The sequence below is a fragment of the Bactrocera oleae genome, chromosome 4 (genome assembly GCF_042242935.1).
Source record: "Bactrocera oleae isolate idBacOlea1 chromosome 4, idBacOlea1, whole genome shotgun sequence".
In the NCBI taxonomy this organism is placed as follows: Eukaryota; Metazoa; Arthropoda; class Insecta; order Diptera; family Tephritidae; genus Bactrocera; species Bactrocera oleae.
Window position 1 is genome coordinate 16,896,579 of NC_091538.1, and position 22,430 is coordinate 16,919,008.

A 22,430-nucleotide genomic window follows, 5' to 3' on the forward strand; every position below is an offset into this window, starting at 1 on the left:
GTTAGCAAATATATGCAAGTAAAACGGTAAAACAAATGAAATGAAAGCAAAGCGAATGCAACGGGTGCCCTGATGCGTAATGATGAGCGGCAGCTGAATGCCGTTACAAGTGCGGAAGTGCGGTAAATAAAATGTGGGCGGAGAGAAGCAGGTTTAGCAGGTTTGCCTTTATTAAAAAAGTGCGTTAAACATAAGTAGTGAATATGAAAGTCATATTCTCATGCTGCATACGCTCTCAAAAGTTGCTCAATTTGTCATTGAAAACTATTATCTATACCACAGATGCTCGTTTGATCACGCTTTTAATAGTATTTGGGTTCAGGGGGTCGGAAAATAGTTCCCAGCAACAAATGAAGCTCAAACAAGAAAAGACATTGACTTCGGGTGCGCCCTTAGCTAGAGTACCCTTCTCAGGTGCATAAAGTGTACAAAAAGGTCTGCATCTTAGTTTTGGTGATTCAATTTGAATAGCAGCTGAAGCTAGAGTGGTCCGCTTTAAACAATTTGCTACAAATAAAATGTTTTCCACCTAAAGACTTCAGTTTAATCGATCAGTTTGTATGTCAACTATATACTTTATTAGTATGATTTCGGCGGGCGACAAATGAACAACTTCTTGGCGAAAAAAAGACATATGTAAAATTTCTGATCGATACCTCAAAAACTGAGCAATCTGTTCACATATATACAGACGTGCATGGCTAAATTGACTCAGCTCATCAAGTTGATCATTTAACATAACATATACCATATAAGTATATACAGGATCGGAGATCCTCCTTTTAGGTGTTACACACTTCGTGGCAAACTTAAAACATACATATACCCTGTTCATGGTAAATACTTAAGTAATATAACAGTATGAACAGTATGTTTATGACTGGCTCTGCTGCAATGCAGTATGTTTTAAAGGACTTGAGCCTGGGTCTCACAAAGTTTTGGATGTTAAACAGTAGCTGATTCCACTGATTTAACCTCTCTATATTGCCAATACAGATGGTATTAACACTGATTCAATGCCACGCTAATATGGACCGTTAACGGATATTGACTGTCTATAACCTCCCAATTCGACGGCAGTTTAGACAAACCGCCGCTAACTAGACCTTCAATTTAGACAGTCCACTGAGTGAACTCGACGCTCATCTGCCCATGATTAAATATCGCATTCGGGAAAACTTCAAAGAGCTCACTCTTAAAAGAAAAAACTCGGAACTTGCCATTTTTATTTTGTCATCGATCATATCAAAATAAAACCTAATTTCAAGCGAGAGATTCTCCTTCTCGAAAATTTCTAGTATTAGGGATCCTAAATTGAAGGATCCGAATTTTTCTCCTGATTGTGATCGGTTATCTACTATTCCAGGGGATTCCAAAAGATTTGTTAAGTATTTAAGGAAAAACTAGCTTTCCATTTAATATAAATTATTTACAAAATCTGTCGTCACCATAATGAAAAACAAAAAAGGTTATATCGCGGTGGACTGCTGTTGGCGGATCATTTTTGAAGATATCATAAGTAAACGGGAAACATAACCAGTTTATTTGCTAGCTTAAGTGTGTACTCAAGGTGTCAGGTATTACCTTAAACACCCTTTTTCGACCAATTAAGCCGAATGTGCGTTTATTGGTACAACTTATGTATTACTCATCTCGATGTTGCCGTTGCTGATCGGATTGAGCATTTAACTACCATCCAGAGCGTCGGAGAATCAAATACTCTCCGATTTAATTACAAGAAAATATGTTCTAATAGTGGAAGCTCCTCGGTAGAGAAGATCCAACATCGAAAAGTATTTCTTTTCATACAGAAATGAAAAATCCAACAGATACTCGAAGCAAATCTCTATGATTATATTCTGTCAGCAGCAATAAGCACACCATAAATAATCCTAAAAGCTCATCCAAATATTCAGTAGAGGTGTAAGCTTTATTTTTAATTATTTTCTAGACTTAGTAAAGCTATTAAAACTATTTATTTGAGGTTATGAAGATTCCATCATGCAATCAATTTACATTCCTTTTTCTTTGCGAATCTAAATTCGTATTTTATATTCTAGCACTATTTTTGTACAATGAAACATCGTTGAGCCATGAGCATATGTTTTGAAAACTTCATTATCATACATTTGACCTCGAGCAAAAACACTTGAACATTGCATACTTCGAAGGCACCACTTGAAATCTTTGCAACACAATCAAGCAATCACAGTTGCAAGCACAAAAAAGGGCTGGCAGCAAAAAATATTGCTGGCAACATTGTTGACCGGAATACCGCGAGCAGCACAACATGCTTATAAGCAAAGTAACTGTATATATAAGTATAGGTATATATACCATATACAAAGGCTGAAAGCAACAGCTGAGAAACGTCGTAGCATTATTATTATATTAACAAAAAAATGCAACAAACAAAGAAGTTGAAACTTTTGAGAAAAATATAAAACGATAAAAAATAGTACAAAAAAGTGTCTGTTGCATCAACACTCATATAATTATGATAACAATGAATAATCCTATCAACAATAAGATCAAAATCAAATTAAGAGAAAAACACGAAAACAATTGCAATAACAAACAATTAAATGCAGGCGTTGCCATTAACAAACACACACACATACATATATGCATTAAGGTACATTTCTCTCAAATGCAACAACAAAATGAAATGCATTGTAATATTCTTGCTGTGCGCATTTATTACTTGCATTTGTTGAATTAATTCAATGTTTGTTGTTGTTATAAAACTCGACAACGTCGCACTGGCAGCTAGGCTGGCCTGCCTTTGGTGGCAAGCAACTGTAGCTGCATATTTACATACTTGCATTCCTATCTGTATGTTGCACATGTATCAGCTTCTTCGCACCGCGGACCCCCTTAACCAGCACTACAAGTGTGCGCCTGCAACGTGTTGCAACGCTGCCTCCGAGTTGCCTTCATTATTGCCCAGCATTCGAGCATTCAATTATTACTTCATATTCGAAAAAACAAACAGCAATAAGGAAAAAATAACTGGCAACAACAACAACAAAAACAGTTCATGCATATTATAATATTAATAATCAAGCGAAGCTCGCAGCTGCACAGCGCAACTGACGCAAGTGTGTCCGTCTGCTTGCCTGCTGTTGCTGTTGGTGCTGCCTGCCATATTGGGTGTCTGCCACTTGGACGCTAGTTGGAAATGCCCTGCTGCTGCTGCTGTTGTGTGGTGGTCCGACCGCCCGTTTGACTGGCTGCCAACATGCAATCACCGGCTGACAGTAAATCTTTAATAATTCAAACACTTCTGCTTAGAGGAGCTGTCTCATTGTTGTTGCTGCTGTTGTTGTTATTATTGTTGCTTCAACTTTGCTCAATATTGCAACGTTATTATTGTTATTATTATTTGTGTGCTTATGTCTGTTTAATGTGACGCCCAACAGTTGGACGCGCAACAACAACATTATTAACAACAAAAAGAAACGCTCTGTTGGTAATAAATAATTTTTCTCCATGCAGTCTCATATTGCGAGCTCTGCATTCAAGCGTTATTGGTGTTTATGGTATAGAAAATAAATTAGATAAACATTAAGGTAGAGCTTCTTCAATTTGCGCTTCCTCAATTAAATGCGTTGGCTTTTAATTTCTTCATAAACAATCCTCAGTTTACGAAAAAGCAAAGCCATAGCTACAAATACGCAGAACGCTTTTAAGATTTGTCAGAGATTGTTTGCATAATTAATAACTCAAATAGAATTCATTATAGCTTTCATAATCGTAAGTTTTCTAAGCTTCGTAACTTTAGTTTCATATATATATATATAACTTATTAATATATCATGCGCTTCCGTCTGCTACGAGCTGCCGAAGATAAATCGAGCTTTCACAAATGTCGATTTAGACAAATCACTAAGCTTTAATTTTCCTTCTAAATCCATTTACTACTTTTACTTCCCAAAGAAACTCTTCTTATCATCTTCTTGAAAACTTTTAACATCTGGGTAGGAAGATTCTTTTTTAGAAAGATTCTTTTTTTAATAAGCATATACAAATTAGAGCTTTCGCACGAGCTTTCATAGATGATAAATTTGACTTATTAAACAGCCTTTCATCTACCATTTAAATTTATTTAATAGTCTTCCCCTTCAATGAAATTCTTCTTATTATATTTTTTACAACTGTTGCTCCTGGCTTTGCTTTTTTTAACTAACGACTCTTTCTATTTGCTTGGTCGAAAAATGCCTTTGCTTGAGCTTATACCAAGAGTAGACACAAAATTTTCTCAGACTAACCTAACCACCTAATCGGCGTAATATTATTTCTAATGAATATATTTTGTTAAATAAAAAAAATAAAAGGTCATCTTGAAAGCTTCCTTTTGCGCTTTCTAAACTTATATATACTCTATACAAACCAACCCAACTTTTACTGTATAGTTTTCTCTGCAAGCCTTCATTAATATTGGTCATTCACTATGCCCCTAGGGGACCACCTATCGGTCATCCATCATGATTTTAGCCCATATGATTTTAGCCGACACTCCTCAATTTTAGCGTTTGAGTAGTCCATAGTGGATTTGCAAGAAAGCTCTGATAAAGCCTCTCTACAATATTGTATGTAATGCTTACAACCTCAAATAATTAATTCTGATATATACTACACTTCTTTCAATATCACCACATAATCTAATTAATTTTGATTCGGGAAATTCTCAAGAGTTTGATTGAAAAGTCACTAAAGATTTTCACAAGTAGAAAGCTTGTGGTTTTTTTCGCTGAGAATTAGATCATTCAGCTTCGGAAACAAGCGATCCGCAAAGTAATTATGTCTCGCTGCTCCTTAGTAATGATATCTGGTGCTTGACAAATATATTTCTGTGCACCATATAATCTACATATGTACATAGGTATGTATGTATGTATGTATGTAAGTCTATAGATATGCTGATATCGAACTGCGGCCCTCAATCTAGCAATTGTGGCATATAACAATAATGGCCAATTGATTTCCGATGTGAATTCATTGTGTCTTCCACGAAACATAAATATAAATAAACGTCAACTCCACTTTGCGCGGCGACAGCACGATCTCCCCACAGCCGCACTCACGCGCCTTCGGAGCACCGAACTTCACCCCCAAAGTGAACCGTAGAAGATGCCATAGTGTCGGTGCAACTTAACTTTGTCGTTTTAAAAATAAAAGCGAAACAAAAAAATGATTTATAAAATAGGCTAAAAGATGGAAGACGAAATTGACGACGAAACAGAAAGTTCAAGCAAAAATACGAATGAAATTCAGCTGCAGAACTTATTGTAATACGTAGTAATATACTGTTGGCGTCAAAGGAAAGTTAATGCTTTAGTGTACGAAAAACATATTCATCATAAGTATTTATAGATTCGTTTTATAATAATTACTCAGAAGGAAAAAATCAAATATTTATTCATAACTTATATCTTAGCTTAATATGGTTAAATTTTACATATTTCGATATTTCTCTTTAGAATTTGTCTAAAATATATTTATATACCATATTATATCTTTTATTATAGAATTGAAAAACATATACATATTTATTTCTCCGAAGTCTTTGTCGCAAATGTTCTTGTAGGTTGGTTGAAAAGTTTCTGCGATCGAAATGAAAAAATACTGTTTTTGGTACGAAATATTTTTTTTTATTCGATACAATCTCCCTTAAGTTCAATACACTTATTCCAATGATCCTCCAATAATTTATGCCATCACTATAATGACTTTCAGGAAGCTCTGCAAAATACCCGTCTACGGCTGTATTCATGCGACGCAAAACGCTTTTCACGAAGGAATTGTTTCAAGTTTTATGAAGAAGTAATAGTCGCTGGGAGCCAAATCTGGTGAATACGATGGATGCTCAAGCAATTCGTACTTTAATTCGTCGAATTTTGTCATTGTTAAAACATGTAATCCGGTGCATTGTCGTGATGAAAAATGATTTTTTTGTGCTGCAAACCAGATATTTTCTCACGAATATTTTCATACAGCTGAGCCAAAAGGCTACAAAAATATTCAGAGTTGATTGTTTTACCTTTCTGCAGATAATCAATCAACAAAATTCCTTTTGCATCCTAAAATACTGATGCCATAACCTTCTTTGCTGATCGTTGTGACTTCACCTGCTTTTAAGCTGAACAACCAGCTTCATTCCACTGTAAACGTACTTGTTTCAATTTACCACGCTTAAATTCACCAGCTCAAAATTCAACGGTGAGTTTTGAAAGCGAGGACTCCTTATACACTTCGAAACATTGTTCATAAATTTCCTTTGCTTCTAAACCTTTCAAATCAAAAAATCTAATCACTCCGCGGTATTAAATTTTTTCCATATTAAATAAATACTCGGACACGTCAACTTCAAACGACTTGTAAACAAAGAATTAATTGACAGAATGACGTGTTACTTTGTATGGGTTCTCACGAAAAATATATCAACTTGAGAAAAACAAAATTTGGAGGTAGTAGTGCTATTTCTTGGTGAGCACCACTCACTTTTCAACCAACCTGTATATTTAGTCGGTGGTATAATTATTTATAATTGTATTTCCTTTAAATAAATAAACACGTTTATTTCCCAGAAGCGAACGTCTCAAAGTGCCTCAGCGTAGCTTTAAAGTTCAATGTGTGTCTAACCTCAAATACCAAATCGTCTTATGAGATTTGAAAAAAGCTTCTGAAAAAGTTCAAATCCTTTTAATATCCTTTCAAACTAGTAAACCGAAAGAAATCAATTCCATTTCTTTTATACATCAGCATTTTCAGCGATACTTTTAGAACCCAAGATTTGCTCATACTTTTAGATTTTCTTTGGGTGAGCGCCGAAGTGTAACGTTATTTTAAGTAGACAACAAAAGTTGTCTTTTACTAAGGTCATAGAACTTAATAGGAATTTGAGAATATAAGCGGGAATTTTTTGGATGATCCCGAATACCATAACAGAAAGAACTTTAGAAGTAAAGAGAAGGAAGTGTTTCAATATGAAATCATAAAAGTTGGTAATTCGAACACAAAGATTAGAAAAAGTGCGAAATTATAAAGTTCGATGGCCGCAGTCGTAGCAAGTACATGCCAGGTCCAAAAAATATTATTTTAATTATGGGAAAACAGTTTTATCAGTCAATAACACGTTTTTCCCCATTTTCAAACACCGATTTTTAAAGACAGTAGATTGTAAGCTTTCTTTTGACGCTCACTGTATGTGCATATGTTTTGAGTTTAAGTTGATGATCGCCCTACGAGAAAATAGGACTAGTTCCAGCGGAAAGTGAAACATTTACAATGCATTAATAATTTGAAAGATGGAAATATACTTTTTGTAGGTTTACAATAGCAGTTAATATTGATAGCCAGCTAACACCAAAAAGTGTTCTGCGCACTAGCGGTCAGTATGTCATACTACATATGCTATAATAACCTGTTTGATGTCAATCAGCCCGTCCAGCTGGTTTGCTGCTTGTGAAAGAGTAATTGCTGTGAACTGTAAATTTATTTTACTAGAACATATTTTCCCTGCAGGGTGTGCACACACACTGCTACATATTTGTACTCATATGTGTTTGTGTGTATGTAAATATGTAAGACTGCGCGCACTCAACATCTTGAAGACAACATGGAACTTGGAGCTTCGCAAGCGACTGCCCGCGCAACGGCCCAGTTGTGGCAGCCGCAAATTGAAGAGTGGGGGACGTGTGGCGTGGCAGGGCCATGAGCTTGTACATGAGTTAGTGTGTGTATATGTGCAGTAATATATATCTCAGTATCAAGCAATAGCTGCTGGTGGAGCGCCGCGCAACGCAGATGGCGCGTGAAGTGGAGCAGCCAGCCGGCGCAGCAGCACGTCACAGCAGCAACAGCCGCTGCAGCAAGGTATTCGTACTGAGCGCAAGGCGCAGTTGTTTGCGGCTGAGGCAGCAAGTACTAACAGCTTGATCGCATTTTGCCGGTGGTCTTCACTTTATTTACTTCGCAATGAGCAATCAGTCGCATTTTGTTGCCGAAACGGTAGAGTTGTGTCGACCGCGCGATGTGTGGCAGCGATAAGCGTGACGAAGTAGTCCATGAACTGCGTATGGAAAAATGTAGTGAAGCGTGCAAGCAATAAGAAGCGCAAGAATACACAAGTATATATTATTTTGGGCATATTTTAGTGAAGAAGTGATTACAAAAAGTGATTTGTGCGCAATTGAATTGCAATTTTTGCAACAAAAAAAATCCGTTGAAACGCATAACTAGAGATTTCAATTACAATAAATTGTGCAGAAGAAAGGCGCTCAGGATGAGCAAGAAAATGTGGAGCAAAATATTCAAATCTTCAAAAACGACGAAAGTCGCCAAGCTGTCGACGGCGACAGCAGCGGCAAAGGCAAACAAGCGCTGCAGCATTTACGAGGAGTACCAGCAGCTGAATGGCGGAAAAGTCGAGGGCGCAAAGAAGCAAAAAAAGCTGGCAAAAGGCGTGGAACAACAAAGCAAGCAGCCGCAGGAGCAAGAAGAGCAACAACAACAACACCCAAATGAGTTGCAGCAACATGCGCCACTAACAGCTGGCGATGTTGCAAGCGCAACAAACGCAAGCACGCACAAAAATGCAGAAATAAAAACAACAACAACAAACATGAACAAAAATAGCAAATTAACTGAAACGCTTGGCACAAGCGATGTTACGCTTGCGAGCAACAGCACCAGCAACAACAGTAAGCCACCAGCAGGTGCCAATGACCAGCTAATTGCCAATAAAAATAGCAACAACAGCAACAGCGGCGCTGCCAAACAGCAGTCCACCTTTGCCAAAGTTGTTAGTAGCTTCTCGCTTAAGCGCAACAACAATGCGGACGCGCAAAAGCAACAACAACAGCAACAGCAGCTACCAAAGCGAAGCGGAAACGTCAAAGCTGCGGGCAAATTGCCAAAGAGTGAGTTCAAACAGCATGCCACGCCTACTAACCACCAGCAGACTAGCGGTCATGCGTTGCAGCAACAGTTGAAACAAGAAAAAGGCGGCGATTTGATAGAAGACGGTGATAAAGCGGCAGCGGCGAATGGAAAACTGCAACAGCAACAAGAAAAACAACAACAGCAGGCGAAGCGCTCATCACAAATTCTAATTGTTATCAAGCAAATTGTGACATCTACACCGCAACTGTTGTCGACAGCGACAGTCGCGCCAACAACGACAACAAAGCAATTGACTGCTGTTGCCGCCACTGACACTGCAACGGCAAGTGTTGTCCTCGACAAAGACCGTGCAGCAGACTGCGCCGTCAATCAAATGTATTCAAGTGCAACGCATGACAATGTCGCTATTTCGGCCGCTAGTATTGCTACAACAAAAACAACAACTACTACTACTACCAACAAGCATTCAGCTCCTATTACCACTTTTAACAATAACAATAGTACTAGTACTACTACTAACACGCGCATGTCAGCTGCCGCAACGCAAGTTGAAAAAAGTAAATTATAGCTCCAATATGGAAACGCATACACAAATACACACACGTACTTGAAGCATGCAACATGCATTGCAATGCACGTACCAACATTCATTCACCCATCAAACACCTTACATATTAATCGATTGTTCGATTACTACGCTCCCATTTGCATTGCATGCCATTTAATACACGGCACAGTGGTACAAATAGCAATTTGAGTTCGCAAATTTTTTGATTTGAGATTTTCAGGCCGTAAAAGTTTCATGTCAGGTTGTATAAATTTTTAACTAGTTCATAATTATAATATATATAATTTTTTGTTTGGAGTTGCCATATTGTTTTAAAATATTTATTTTTTTATTTCCATTATCTTGTTTTCAATTTTCGCGATACCTAAAGTATGAAAATAACGTGTTATAATATCCAACACATTGAACAATATTTTAGAGTTGCCAGATTGAGACGTTTTAATGCAGAAATTATCTAATTATTTATCATACTTTATTAAATTATCTTTTATCGTGGCCTTGTAATACGCAAATGTTCCGATTTTTCGTGCGTAGGGTTATTATATCTTAAAGGAAACTTTTGATTAAGCTTTTTATTCCATTTAGAGCTTCAAATTCTTGAACCCAATGTTCTACCATACAACTGTCTAAGGTTGTCATTATCCGCATTTTTTCTGTAAACCTTTGTTTTTCTTCTCCTTGCTATGACGACTTTGATTCATCTTGAGAGGAAATTTTGTCCATCAGGTGGCGAAGTGGCTATGATGTCTAAACGTGCTCAATGCAATTCGATGCACCTGTAAATGAGAGCAGTTTTGTTCGATTATGGTACTGATTGCATTGCTTTCGAATAGATAGAAAAATTAAAAATCTTACCTGTTTAAGATTGTCTACCAATTAACCTAATCTCTCAACAGACTCAAAACAGAATCAACATGATGTGTACGCAATCTTACGCAATCAAGCAAAATATGCCACCATTTTTTAATATCCATAAAACCGAGTTTTCAGATTTTACAATTACTTTGAAAATATTGTATCCCCGAGTCACTGTATTACAATCTCTCTTGTGCATTTGTTAGCTGTTGGTAGTTGCCAATATGAAAATAAAGTTATTTTTATGGCAAGCCCTTGCATGTAAACTCAATTTTTATCATTGCCATGTCAATACGATTGTAATTAAAATGCAATTTCTTTACCGTAAATGACTTTTAATGCATTTTTTCACTGCAAAAATCTCGAAAAAAAAACTTGTCAACTCTATCTGTCAATCAAAGTATTTTCGCTTTTAGCACTTGGCAATCATTTCTTTACAACGCAACAAGCCAAAAGAAATTAACAAATATTTATGAACAAAAAAGCAGTAATTAAACAAAAGTGAGCGCAGTATTAGGATTCCAAGTATGCAACAAATTTTATGAAACCACTTTTCTTAAACAATGTAGCGAACGCTTGTAATTACAAGTATCTGCAACAGGTTAATAAACCCGCATTATAACCTCAAAAGTGTATTAATCCATTAAGCGCAGATCAAACAGAGTTGATTTGGGCAAATGACTTGCGGAAATTAAATGAGCAGTTTGTTGCTTTTTAGCCTTTTATGGCATTTTAATCGCTATTTATTTATATAATCTTAGTTATATCACTCAGGAGTTTAAGAAAGTACGCAAGTTAGTAAATAATGAAGTCATGCTGGTGTTAATCGCTTACTCGACGTTCCGAAAGCAATCTACTTTCGGCTCATGCTGCGTTAATATGTAATCAGATTATTGACATTTAATTAATCAGCTGATGAGTTATTAAATATGTAAACAATATGTATATTACATAACTTTATGTTTGGGTTATTATGTTTAAAAAATACGAATACTGCAATTATGTATAACAAATAAGGTGAAAGGTAGCATTAAGGCTAAAACATACGTTTAAGCTTGGGAAAAGTGCAGTGAACACCTTTACTTTTTTGATAGACGCAGTTAATATTTAATATTTAAGGTAATCTTAGCAATAGCTAAAGAAAAATGAATTACTCAAGCTCAAAACAGTAAGAAAAAAATCGAAAATTTCGGCAATTATAAGATTCAGAACTCAGTTCGTCAACCCAAAACTAAATAATATTATGTCATATTTTAGTTACTTGATCAAATAATATTAAATTTTTACTGTACAAGTATAGTGGGTCAAGAACTTTAAGTAACATACGCATAAAAAAGCAGATTAAAAATTTTATATTTTCTTCTTAATTTTCCCATCTGATTAGTCTTTACTCCCCTGCCTACTTATTAAAAAATTCTAAATGATATAAAACCTCAGAAACTCGACTGTGAGCAAGTTACTGACTGCAAGAAAGCAAGAAATATTTATGCAGTACCTCAATATTGTTATGAAAATATACGAAATACGAGTATATTTCTAGCTGTCAAAATTTTGCAACTCTTTAATCCACTAAGCGCGTGTTTTCTTACCATAAACATTAATTCACCGAATTTACTGTTTTAATCATTCATATGTATATATCTCCACATTATTTTCGCAGTTCAAAAAGGCCAGCAAAATAGCTGATAACGCAACGCAGTGATTGCCTAAAGCGCGATTTCACAGCACAACTACCTATTTAACCTTGTTAACGGAATTGTGTTAATAATTATCAGTTGAGAGTTAATTGGTTTTGATGAGTTTATGTGTTGTTATTCGTATTCATACTCGTGCGCATAATAAATAAGGATGACTGAATGTGTGATGTGTTTTATGATTTTTTTTTTTACTTAAATGATGAGTAAGATTTATATTATACCCTGAATAGGCTATATTAAGCTTGCTACGCTGTTTGTAACACCCAGAAGGAAACGTTGGAGACCCTATAAGACCCGTTCATGTCCGTGTGTATACAGGCGAGCTAGTCTCTCAGTTGCTTTTTTTTTCATACGTAATTTTCTCACTAAGAAGCTGTTCATTTGTCGGCATTGCCAATAAAAGACAACTATAGCATATAGCTGTCATACAAAATAAATAATAATAATACACTGTTTACATTTTTTATGGATGTAATATATTCAAAATACATGTCCATACATATGCATATTTATATTACTTATATTACATTTACTTATGTATATGTTTAAATATATATATATATAAGTACATATACATGTGTATATGTTTACTTCCCGTTTTGCAAGTAAAACACTTTTTCATGCCCACCATTTAATTTTTTTATACACCTCACATTTTTTTGTTGTTTCGTCTTGCTTCACCACCTGTTAATTGAGAACAAAAATAAACACTAAATACCTACGCTGCGCTGTTGCAACCAACGAATTAGCCAACGTCGTGGCAGAAGCACCTTACGAGCCGCAATCAGGCGTTTCTAAGAAGTTTGTGCAAACTCCTCAAGTGAGTGAGTGCAGCAACAAGACAAAGTGAAGTGATATTAATTACACTACACCACAGAAAAAATAAAATAAAAAAGAAGCAGAAGCAAAAAATGTTGTGGCGGAAAAAGCGGAAAGCAGCCAAAGAAATGTAGACGAAGCGAAACAAAAAAGTTTTGAATTGCACAAAAAATGAGCATAGAGCATCAAAGCTTTGTGAAATAACCGTACAAATGTACTAGAGGCTATATTTAGTACCAACGACCTGACCCAATGTGTGAGCGCTGGACGAACGAACGCCAGCCGAATGGCTTTCTGTTGCGACGCTCGGTCAGCAAGGCATCTCAAGTGATCCGTTAAATGGCGGTACTTATGCCTAAAATACATGCCGGTACACTCACATACATACAGACAAATCATGTAAAATGTATTTATGCCGTCTTGCAATGGACAAGTGCCCCCAAAATGCTTGTTTGCAATTAACCAGCAGACAATTCCGCATAACTTTGCACTCAAACCGTGACCGCTCTGCTGTGTGTGGAGAACGTAAAATGTACGTTTGCGAAATATCAGAAGTACTCGTTGTGGCGGCATTGTCAAGTGATCATAACGGTCATAATGGCAGGGCTATAATAATATGCCAGTATGACGGGTTTCCACACAAAAGTAGTTTCTGCAGAAATATTGGTCAACAGAGTTATAAAAAAGTTATGGCACAGACGAGCTTTGAGCGCGAATAAAATTCGTAATTCTCCTCTTAGAATCAATAAAATGTTCTTGATGAAATGTCAGCGACAGTTTTCAAGATTTTTTCTGGAATATAATTAGTGCGATAATGCTGAAAATTAAGGTCACATTTTGCCTCTTTCTTTATCAAACGCTTTCCAAACTTTCCAAATGTCAATATTTCGATTCATACGAAGTACGTGATCTAGGCTAAAAATAAATTTACAATATTTGCATTTTTATTATAACTAGAGTTATACGATAGCTTGTTACCATTTTGAAGGTAATTTCATAATATCACTCTGTATAAACACTCATTCCTATTGGAAAACTTGTAGGATTGATTTTTACAAGCTTCTCGTGTGCCGAATTTTTCACCAGCAAAATCATTCGCCATAAACAGGAACTGATACTAATCGCTTGATGGTAGCTCCGGTCTATAACCTCCCAACCAATCTGCCGGAGTTTTCGGCGAGTCACTAACGATGCGTGTGGCCTACCGTTTTCCCATTGGAACAAAATTCCTTTCCTATTGGTCAAATATGGCCACTTTTAGGTGATTGCTTCCTTCGGATGGTTCAATTGTTAACAGTACAGTTCCAAATTGCTTAATCGTAGGTGACCAGATCATAATAGATGATTGATACCCTGCCAATCCCACTAAACACATAAAAAAATCATTCCCACCGTCAATTCTAGCTTGGCCACCGTTTGCGCCGGCTCAACGCAATTCGACCACGTCCGTCTTCGCTTGACGAAAACCCCCATGGACCCACATTTCATCACCAGTAACCATCCGCTTTAGAAATGGAACGATTTTATTGCGATTCAGCAATGATTCCCAGATGAAAACTCGGTCCATGATATTATTTTTGTGTTAACTATTGTGGCAGCCATGTATCGAGTTTTTTTTTTTTGTATCCAGCCTTATTTAAATGGTTCCAAACTGGTTTTTGTCTAATATTTTAACTTCTTGGCAATCGAAACTAGTGCTTACATTAAGTTTGAACTCAACGATTCCCATTATTTTATATGTTTTTTCAATAATTGGGCTTCCAAAGTTTGGTGCATCTTTGACGTCAAAACTACCGGAACGGAATCGACGAAATCAAAAAAATATTGGACATGACACTGTTACAGGATCAGCGTAGTGTTTACAATAAATAAGAGTCGAGAATTATTGGACTATAACGCTAGACTTGCAGTAACGTTAATTCTATCTTCAGTTTTATAAAAGCTTGTATCAATAATTTCTTCGACATGCAAACTATAGCAAACATTCACTACATCTGTATGCCAAACATATTAGAGAGTATCTTCAAGAATGCTCGCAATACTAATACTCTACTAAGTATAATGTATTGGCGCACTCCATACACCGGAAACGTGCCTCAGCGGTGGACATAGTTCACCAATAAAGAATAAATGTGAGCTTGCCGCAAAGAATGCGAGTTCTTGATATAGATTTCCAAGATTTTTAAACGTTGTTCAAGTGTAAGTCTTTCCACGATAATTTGCCAATAAAAATCAAAGAGAAGTGTTTACTTTTTGACAGCTGGTTTATCAGCTACCCTTCTAGTGAAATAAGTCAAACAACATCCTAAACGTATACTCGTATATATGGTATATGGTATGTTATACATACATACATATTATATATTATAATCTGCCTTTCAGCGTATTGCCTACGTTTTCTTCTCTGTTGTGACTGTCATTCAGATATTAGTATAAGAAAACCGCGCGTGTTGCCCAAATTTAGTAACTTGTCTGCCGTACAACTGTGAGTACTATCAAAACAAAGTACTTACAAAATGCCAGCAATATTTTGATGAATATATTTTTTTTATTTAATATTTTGTTTGCTTTGCACACACCTTGCTGCTTCTCCTCATTGCTTTTGAGTGAGCGCTTTCGTTGCGCTTCCAAACTCTTCAACGCCAAATCACATATCGAATTGAAAGATGAACGTGCAGAAATTGCTAAAAAGCAAGAAAGATACCAAAATACAAAAGGAACATAAAGCCCTCAGCGGAGTTGAAGGTGTTACAAAGCGGGCCGCCGCACCTGTTCTGCAGCGCGACGTTTAGTGGCGCAGCAGAACACGTTTTGACACAGATATGGTATTTATGTTTTGATTTTATAATTGTTTTGTCGTTCACTTTCTTTCACATACTACTACAACAATGTGATGTATGCGGGTGGGTTAATGATGGTGGTCATTTTTATTACCAAAATAAAATCTGAGGGGTGATTTAAATTGAGGTCCGTGAAAGAATGGAAAGGTTGAGGTAACTGGATATGCAACACTGTATGATAATGGTTTTTGCTTTATACCTGCGGTATTTAATGCAACGCTGCTTAATCTGTCACTATTGGTCATTATTTGAAAGCCAAATATGATTAAAAGATGAATTTTATACGAAATGGTGAATTGTTTTGTAAAAGCGATCATCTTTTAAAAACTTGTAATGCAATTTCGTCAACAATCAGCCGAACAATAAGTTTAAATTTACTTTTAGTTCAATCAAAATTTTTAATTTTTTGAGGTGAATTTACAAAAAGAGCTGTCTTTTTTTACATAACCATTGGAGGTATTCAACGCGATTGAGGAATTATACTTTCGCACATATTGAATTCTTACCCGAGCAGATAGTAATATTAATGTGGTGAATTTTTATCCAAACAGCATTTGGATACTCAAGGCTCAATTTTTACTTACAGAACTTAGTGTAGTAATTCGAATTAACAAGTTTTCTTTATAATTTTTAGTGGAGACTTCCTTACCAAGGATTCACTTAAATTATGAATTTATTTGCAAAACCGATTTTTAAGAAGTTTAGCCTTAAGGCACTTGTATAAAACAAAAACCAAAATTTAACCAAAAGAAAATTTTTTTCTGGCGAAAAGTAACTTCTTTTATGTAAAAAAAAGTTGAAACTGCACAAGTTTACATAAACATTATTTGTACTTTCTACACATAGCATACATATTTTGTTTATTTTAGGACATTTGTAAGTATAAAAATATCATTTCACACCCAACTCAAATCATAATTAGCTGTTGGAAGAACTAAATTGTCGAAGACATCTCATTTGTTGTGGGTATATATTGTAGAAATACGCATAGTCAAATGAGTCATCTATGCGTATCTCTAATTAAATCTATGCATATTTCCGGGAATCTCTCAATGCAGCAAAGAAATGTCAGAAATGTATGCAACACTTTATAAAGTTATTTCTAGTTGGTACCGAACCAGTAGGAAAAGTTTTATATAGGTTGGGTTTCGTGCATATTCGGTTAAGTAGCGGTTTCGAAATATTGATGGAAAAATAGAGGAAATATTGCAAAACTATGTACGTTTAATGTTAAATCACCCCCACGTAAAAATTTAAAAACTTTATAATAAATTTTTTTAGCACGAAATCTTATATTTCTAACGCCATATAGCGTAATCCGATCGCGCCTATACAACGCGAAATACAGATAATTATACTCACCTCTTCGAAAACATGGATTTCCCTTTACTAAACTATTGATAGCTCCTAATATTAAATCAGCTGGCTCAATCTTAAATCGTTGCTTTTAAAGTTAGGTTAGGTTCTCAAATTGTTGAATATAATCCCCCCCTATACTAACAAATGAATTTGAATAGGGCCCATTCTGATATTAAAAAAAATTTGTAAGATATCGAAACTTTATGCTTACTATTGATAACTCCTAATATTAAATCAGCTGGCTCAATCTTAAATCGTTGCTTTTAAAGTTAGGTTAGGTTCTCAAATTGTTGAATATAATCCCCCCTATACTAACAAATGAATTTGAATAGGGCCCATTCTGATATTAAAAAAAATTTGTAAGATATCGAAACTTTATGCCACAAAAATTTACTAATTAAAAACACACAACTTATAAATGAAAAAAATTATTTCCAATGTACTTAGATTGTTCACCAAGGCCTTTACAGATTACAGAAATTATGGTATTATAAAGGTTATATTTAAAAGTACTCCCGTGTTATTGAGGATTAGTATTCAAAATCAGGAAGCAAAACTAATCCAGATAGTTCAGTTATTGAACTTTTATCGAAAGTCCAGAGAATAAATATAATAAGTAGTAAAATAATAATTAATAAGCGTTCAAGACGCCATCGTCGGGTACATATGCTCAATTTTAAATACAATTCGGGATTTCATGAGTTCGATTTTTTTTAGTATTTTGCGAGTTTTCTTCGGTTTAGTTTTAAAATCAGTTTTAAACCTTGTTGTGGAGCTCACGCAATCAACTCACTCTTTGCGTCGGTTAACAATTATAATTTTTTACAACTAAAGTCATATTCGAAAGGTGACGATAGCTTTCATATTCGCCAGACATGGCTCCGTGTGCATTTTTCCTATTTCCAAATATAAAGAGAACCAGAGAACCAAAAGCGCATCACTGAAATAGCTTAAGGCTATGCAAACAAAAGTTTGAGCAGTTTTGCGACGGTTGGAAGAAGCGGTGGCCTAAGTGCATAATACCGAAAGGAGACTGTTTTGTAGGCGACAACATTTATGTAGACGCATGATTAAATTTTTTTTTTCTAAAAACGAAAATTCCCATTATTTTTTTAACATACCTCTAATAAAGCTGACATACAAACTGATCAATCAAAATGAAGTTCTTGTATGGAAACTTTTTTATTTTTGAAGGGTTTTTTCTTGTTTGTGTTTTTTTTTTGTTTGAACAAATAAAGTAATTTCTAAAGTAAGTTCGAAAACATATGTACTTATATTTTATATCCATTTCCTAGTAGGTATGCACAATGAAATATATTCGAACGTATGCAGCGCAAATTTCTTGAAACTTAAAAATAGACAAAGAAGTTCATTGTTTCCGCAAAGCAAAAGTGCTGAGTGGAGTTAAATTTGTCGCCTGGCATTGCAACATGCCAAGGAGAAGCAGCAAGCCAGCAGCTAGCGGCAATAATGAAAACAAATGCTGTGCGGTAAAAATAATTTACGCGTTGAGTCAACTCTAAACACATACTTATACATATATGTGTATATGTACAAAAATATATGTATTGTATATAAATTTATGTCTGTACCATATGTATGTATATTAGGGTGCGTCATAGACACCTCTAAGAAAGGCTCTCCAAGTATGAGCTCTTAAATGTAACGGTAACGTTCTCCGCTTAACGGTTTTCCATATTTTTTTTCATTAGTAGATAGCAAAATTCACATCTCGCTTCCTACTATTTTAAAATATATCTCATTTCATTGATTTTATAGGCAATGGAAGGCTCACCAAATTGCTCTCGTGTGTTTTTTCGTAAACCTAACTAATAACCTAAAAAATATATACAGTTAATGTTGGACTATTTTAAGCCAAATTTTTAATTTTTTTTTTTTTAATTTCAAACTCAATGGAAAAATATCAGTTTAATTGCAAAGTCTTGTAGGAAATTTTCGGTTCTACAAAAACATTTGGTTTTTTACCCGCACTAATGATATACGTACATATGTATACCTGGCAATGTGCGCACTTCCGTTTCTCTCTTTTATGCCACAACTTAATTAAAAGCTTAATAATATAATTTTATACTTCCCACATGCTTTAACTCCCAAAATATGGCAGCTTAAAAATACAGGATAGAAATTTTGAAGAAAAAATAATAAAATTCCTCTTTTGCTTCTTTCTAACACTTCAACGACTGTCAGTAGCGTCACTAAAGCGTAAAAGTAAATATAAATAAATACGTATGTAAAATTAATATCATTTTGTCAGTATATACAACAGCGCATATATAGTTTTACAAAAAAAGAAAATACTAATAGTCTAAACTTTATTTCTTCTCTATTTTTTCTACGCTTTTAACTCTCTACTACGCTATCCAACAAACCAACAAAAATCAACAAACAACAAAAACAAAAAACAACAACAGATAACAGCAACACAATTGCGAGCACTGCGGATCCATATCCGGATGCACCAACCCAATTGGTGCCCTGCCCCATCTGTCAGCGCACCTTCAATCCCGTTACGCTGCAGAAGCATGTGGGCATATGCGAAAAAATGGCAACAAAGAAACGTAACGTTTTCGATTCCTCGCGCCAACGACGTGAAGGCACCGAATTGGCCAGCTATCCGTTGCCGAAGAACTTCGGCTTGCCGCCAGCGAAGCAGGAGACGCGCGGACAGTCGCCCAAGCCGTTGCAGGTGAGTGCAAAAATGTAATTTTCTTTTTCATGCAACAAAAAAACAATTAATGTTTTTGTTTTAACTCTGCAGCACATCGCCTCACCCATTTTGACGCGCAAGAAGTCGAGCGGCGGCGACGAGTTGGCGCGCAGCACCGCACGCGCCTCGATGCGCAAATTGGCTGCCAACGCACAAAGTCAGTCGCCGAGCATCACAGCCACTGCTGGCGCCGGTGCTGGTGCCGCGACTGCCAGCCAAGTAGTCAACAACAGTCAGATGACCACATCGACTGGCTCACTGCCCGGCGCCAGCAGCTTTACACGCGATCGTATGCGCTCTTCGGAGCGTTCACTCGCCAAACGCATACAGCCACCACCGGCCGAGCAGTGTCCGCATTGTGAACGTTGCTTCGGGCCGAAGGCGTACGATCGGCATGTTGAGTGGTGCAAGGAGAAGGCGCTGCAGGCCTCCATTAAGCACACGACCAAAACCGAACAAAACTTAGCCAAAGAGCGACTGGAGGCGCGCACTAAATACCGTGCACCCTGTCTCAAGTAAGCGTTGAAATTTCATGACAAGCATTTTACAATTTTTTTTTTTGATTTTTCGACTGACACGAAGTGAATTTATTTGTCAAATGTTGTAGTGAAAAATTGTTCGAAAGCAGCAAACGGGCGTTCAAAACACATACACCCACATAAATAAAATAGAAAAAAATTGGCAAACAATTTGCCCAACAAATGAAGAGAAAATTATAACATTTGCAACTTTTTCTACTTTTTTTTTACATTTTTTTACCAACGTTTTGATACAAAGCCGGGGGATAAATAATAATAGCAACATTTTGGTTTTTGGGCATTTTGCAGAACTAAGCGTTCGTTAAATCGTGATAAGTACGCGGGATTAGCTGGTGATGAGAACGAATTTGGCGATACGGTAAAAACGTCCAACGGCAGTCACAACAACAACAACACTAGCAATAATAAAAATAGCAGTCTTACAAACGGTGTTGGTGTCCACGGCAACAACAACAATATAAAGAGTAGCGGAAACGGAAACGATAACGGTGTGATGTCACTATCAATGACATCATCTCTGACAAGTGAGAGGTGAGTACACAACTAATAACTAATATAGCTAGTCAGACTTTAAATTGCAGAGAATGGAAAAGCAAAGAAAACACATTACAACTAATACTTTTATTGCTGTGTTGAGTTTCTTCAGCAGAATAATACAATATTCTAAGATGCTTGTAATGCAAATATTTAATATCGCCAAGAATCCGCAGAAGCTTAAAGTTGCATTTAATTAAATCAAAATTCTCATTTGCTTGAGGTGAATTTCTTAAAAGAGCTTTCTAATAACTATACATAACCTATCGAGGTGTAACGGGAATGAGAAATTTTACGTGCGCATACATTTAAGTTTTACCCGAGTTTATTGATGATATCGAGTGGTGAATTTTTATTCAAACAGATTTTGCATAATTATTGGAAAACGATTGATTTAACGAACTCCAATTCCAATTTTCATTGCAACAAGTTTTTGGTCACGGAGAAATTAGTGCAGTAACTCGAATTATAACGTTATTTAATATGTTAGTGTTGAATTCGATAATGAGAATTTACTTAAATATGGTATCTAATGTAATACAACTTTAGTTAGAAATTTACTTGAAACTACAAACAAAATTTCCGATGTGGTGAATTTATTCTTGCCGGAATGAGTTTCATTAAATAATCTGTAGTTAATCCATTCTCTGATAATATAAGCTCTAACTTGTTTATAAAATAGTATTACTCTTTGCCACTTAATTAGAAAATATTTTTATTTATATACTTGATATATAAAGGTATTATATTAGAGCTTTTTGCGATACTGTTACTTGATTTTTTTTTTATTTCAACACATTTCACCACATTCATGTAGTGTTTTTGTTTTAAATTAAAATAATTTTAGTTAAAATATGAGTAAGTATGTAGCGGTTAGAAATGAGCACGTACAGAGTTGCCAGAAAAATAGTAAATGAATTAAAATATATACTAAAAACAACAATTACTATTTTCTTCACGTGACTATTCACAATGGGTTATGTCATTTTCCTCATCATCAACCTCATCTTTATCACCATCATCGATCTCATTCATCATTGTTATCATCAAATTCATCATACCACTCGTCAATCTGATCATAATCGTCATGTCACCATTATTTTGCTCTCCATTCTCACCACTAACCCCATCAGAAAGCCTGGTATTATGAAGGACTTTCACGGCACTTTGCTCACACGTAAAACGCATCGGAATACTATCGAATTGCCGCCACCCTCACCTAGGCGTCTTGCCAATGTCGCCACTGATGATTATGTGAAGAGTGCTTGTTTCGATAATTTCCGTTTGACGGGCGCAAGATTGGCTACAAATGATTCAAACAAGAAGATGAGCAAACGTCGTGTTACATTGAATGCAATTAATACGCAAGCGAGACCGCAATCGCCGCAATTCGAGAAGGTTCGAATACGAAAATACGATGAAAGCTTGCCAGCAGTCACTACAGGTATAAAAAGTTTTGTCCATAACTAATACGAATTAAGCTTGTAAAGCTTAATGGTGTTCCTCAAATAACCCAGCGAAGTCAACCCAACTTTTCTTTTTGTTTTCATTTTTGTTTTTATTTTTGCTTTAAAACTTCCAAGA

At 35.8% G+C, this 22,430-nt stretch overlaps 1 protein-coding gene across 9 annotated transcripts in view; it reads left to right on the forward strand.

The window, feature by feature from the left end:
- Positions 1-22,430, forward strand: part of LOC106615994 (pneumococcal serine-rich repeat protein) — a 78,510-nt gene that overhangs the window by 46,681 nt on the left and 9,399 nt on the right. For 5 of the 9 annotated variants that reach the window (XM_070109112.1, XM_070109113.1, XM_070109114.1 and 2 more), the window contains exons 3-5: positions 19,478-19,752; positions 19,825-20,288; positions 20,601-20,843. In XM_070109112.1, the coding sequence (XP_069965213.1) occupies positions 19,478-19,752; positions 19,825-20,288; positions 20,601-20,843 (982 nt within the window). The other 4 variants (XM_070109115.1, XM_070109111.1, XM_036375654.2 and 1 more) reach the window with 4 other exon arrangements.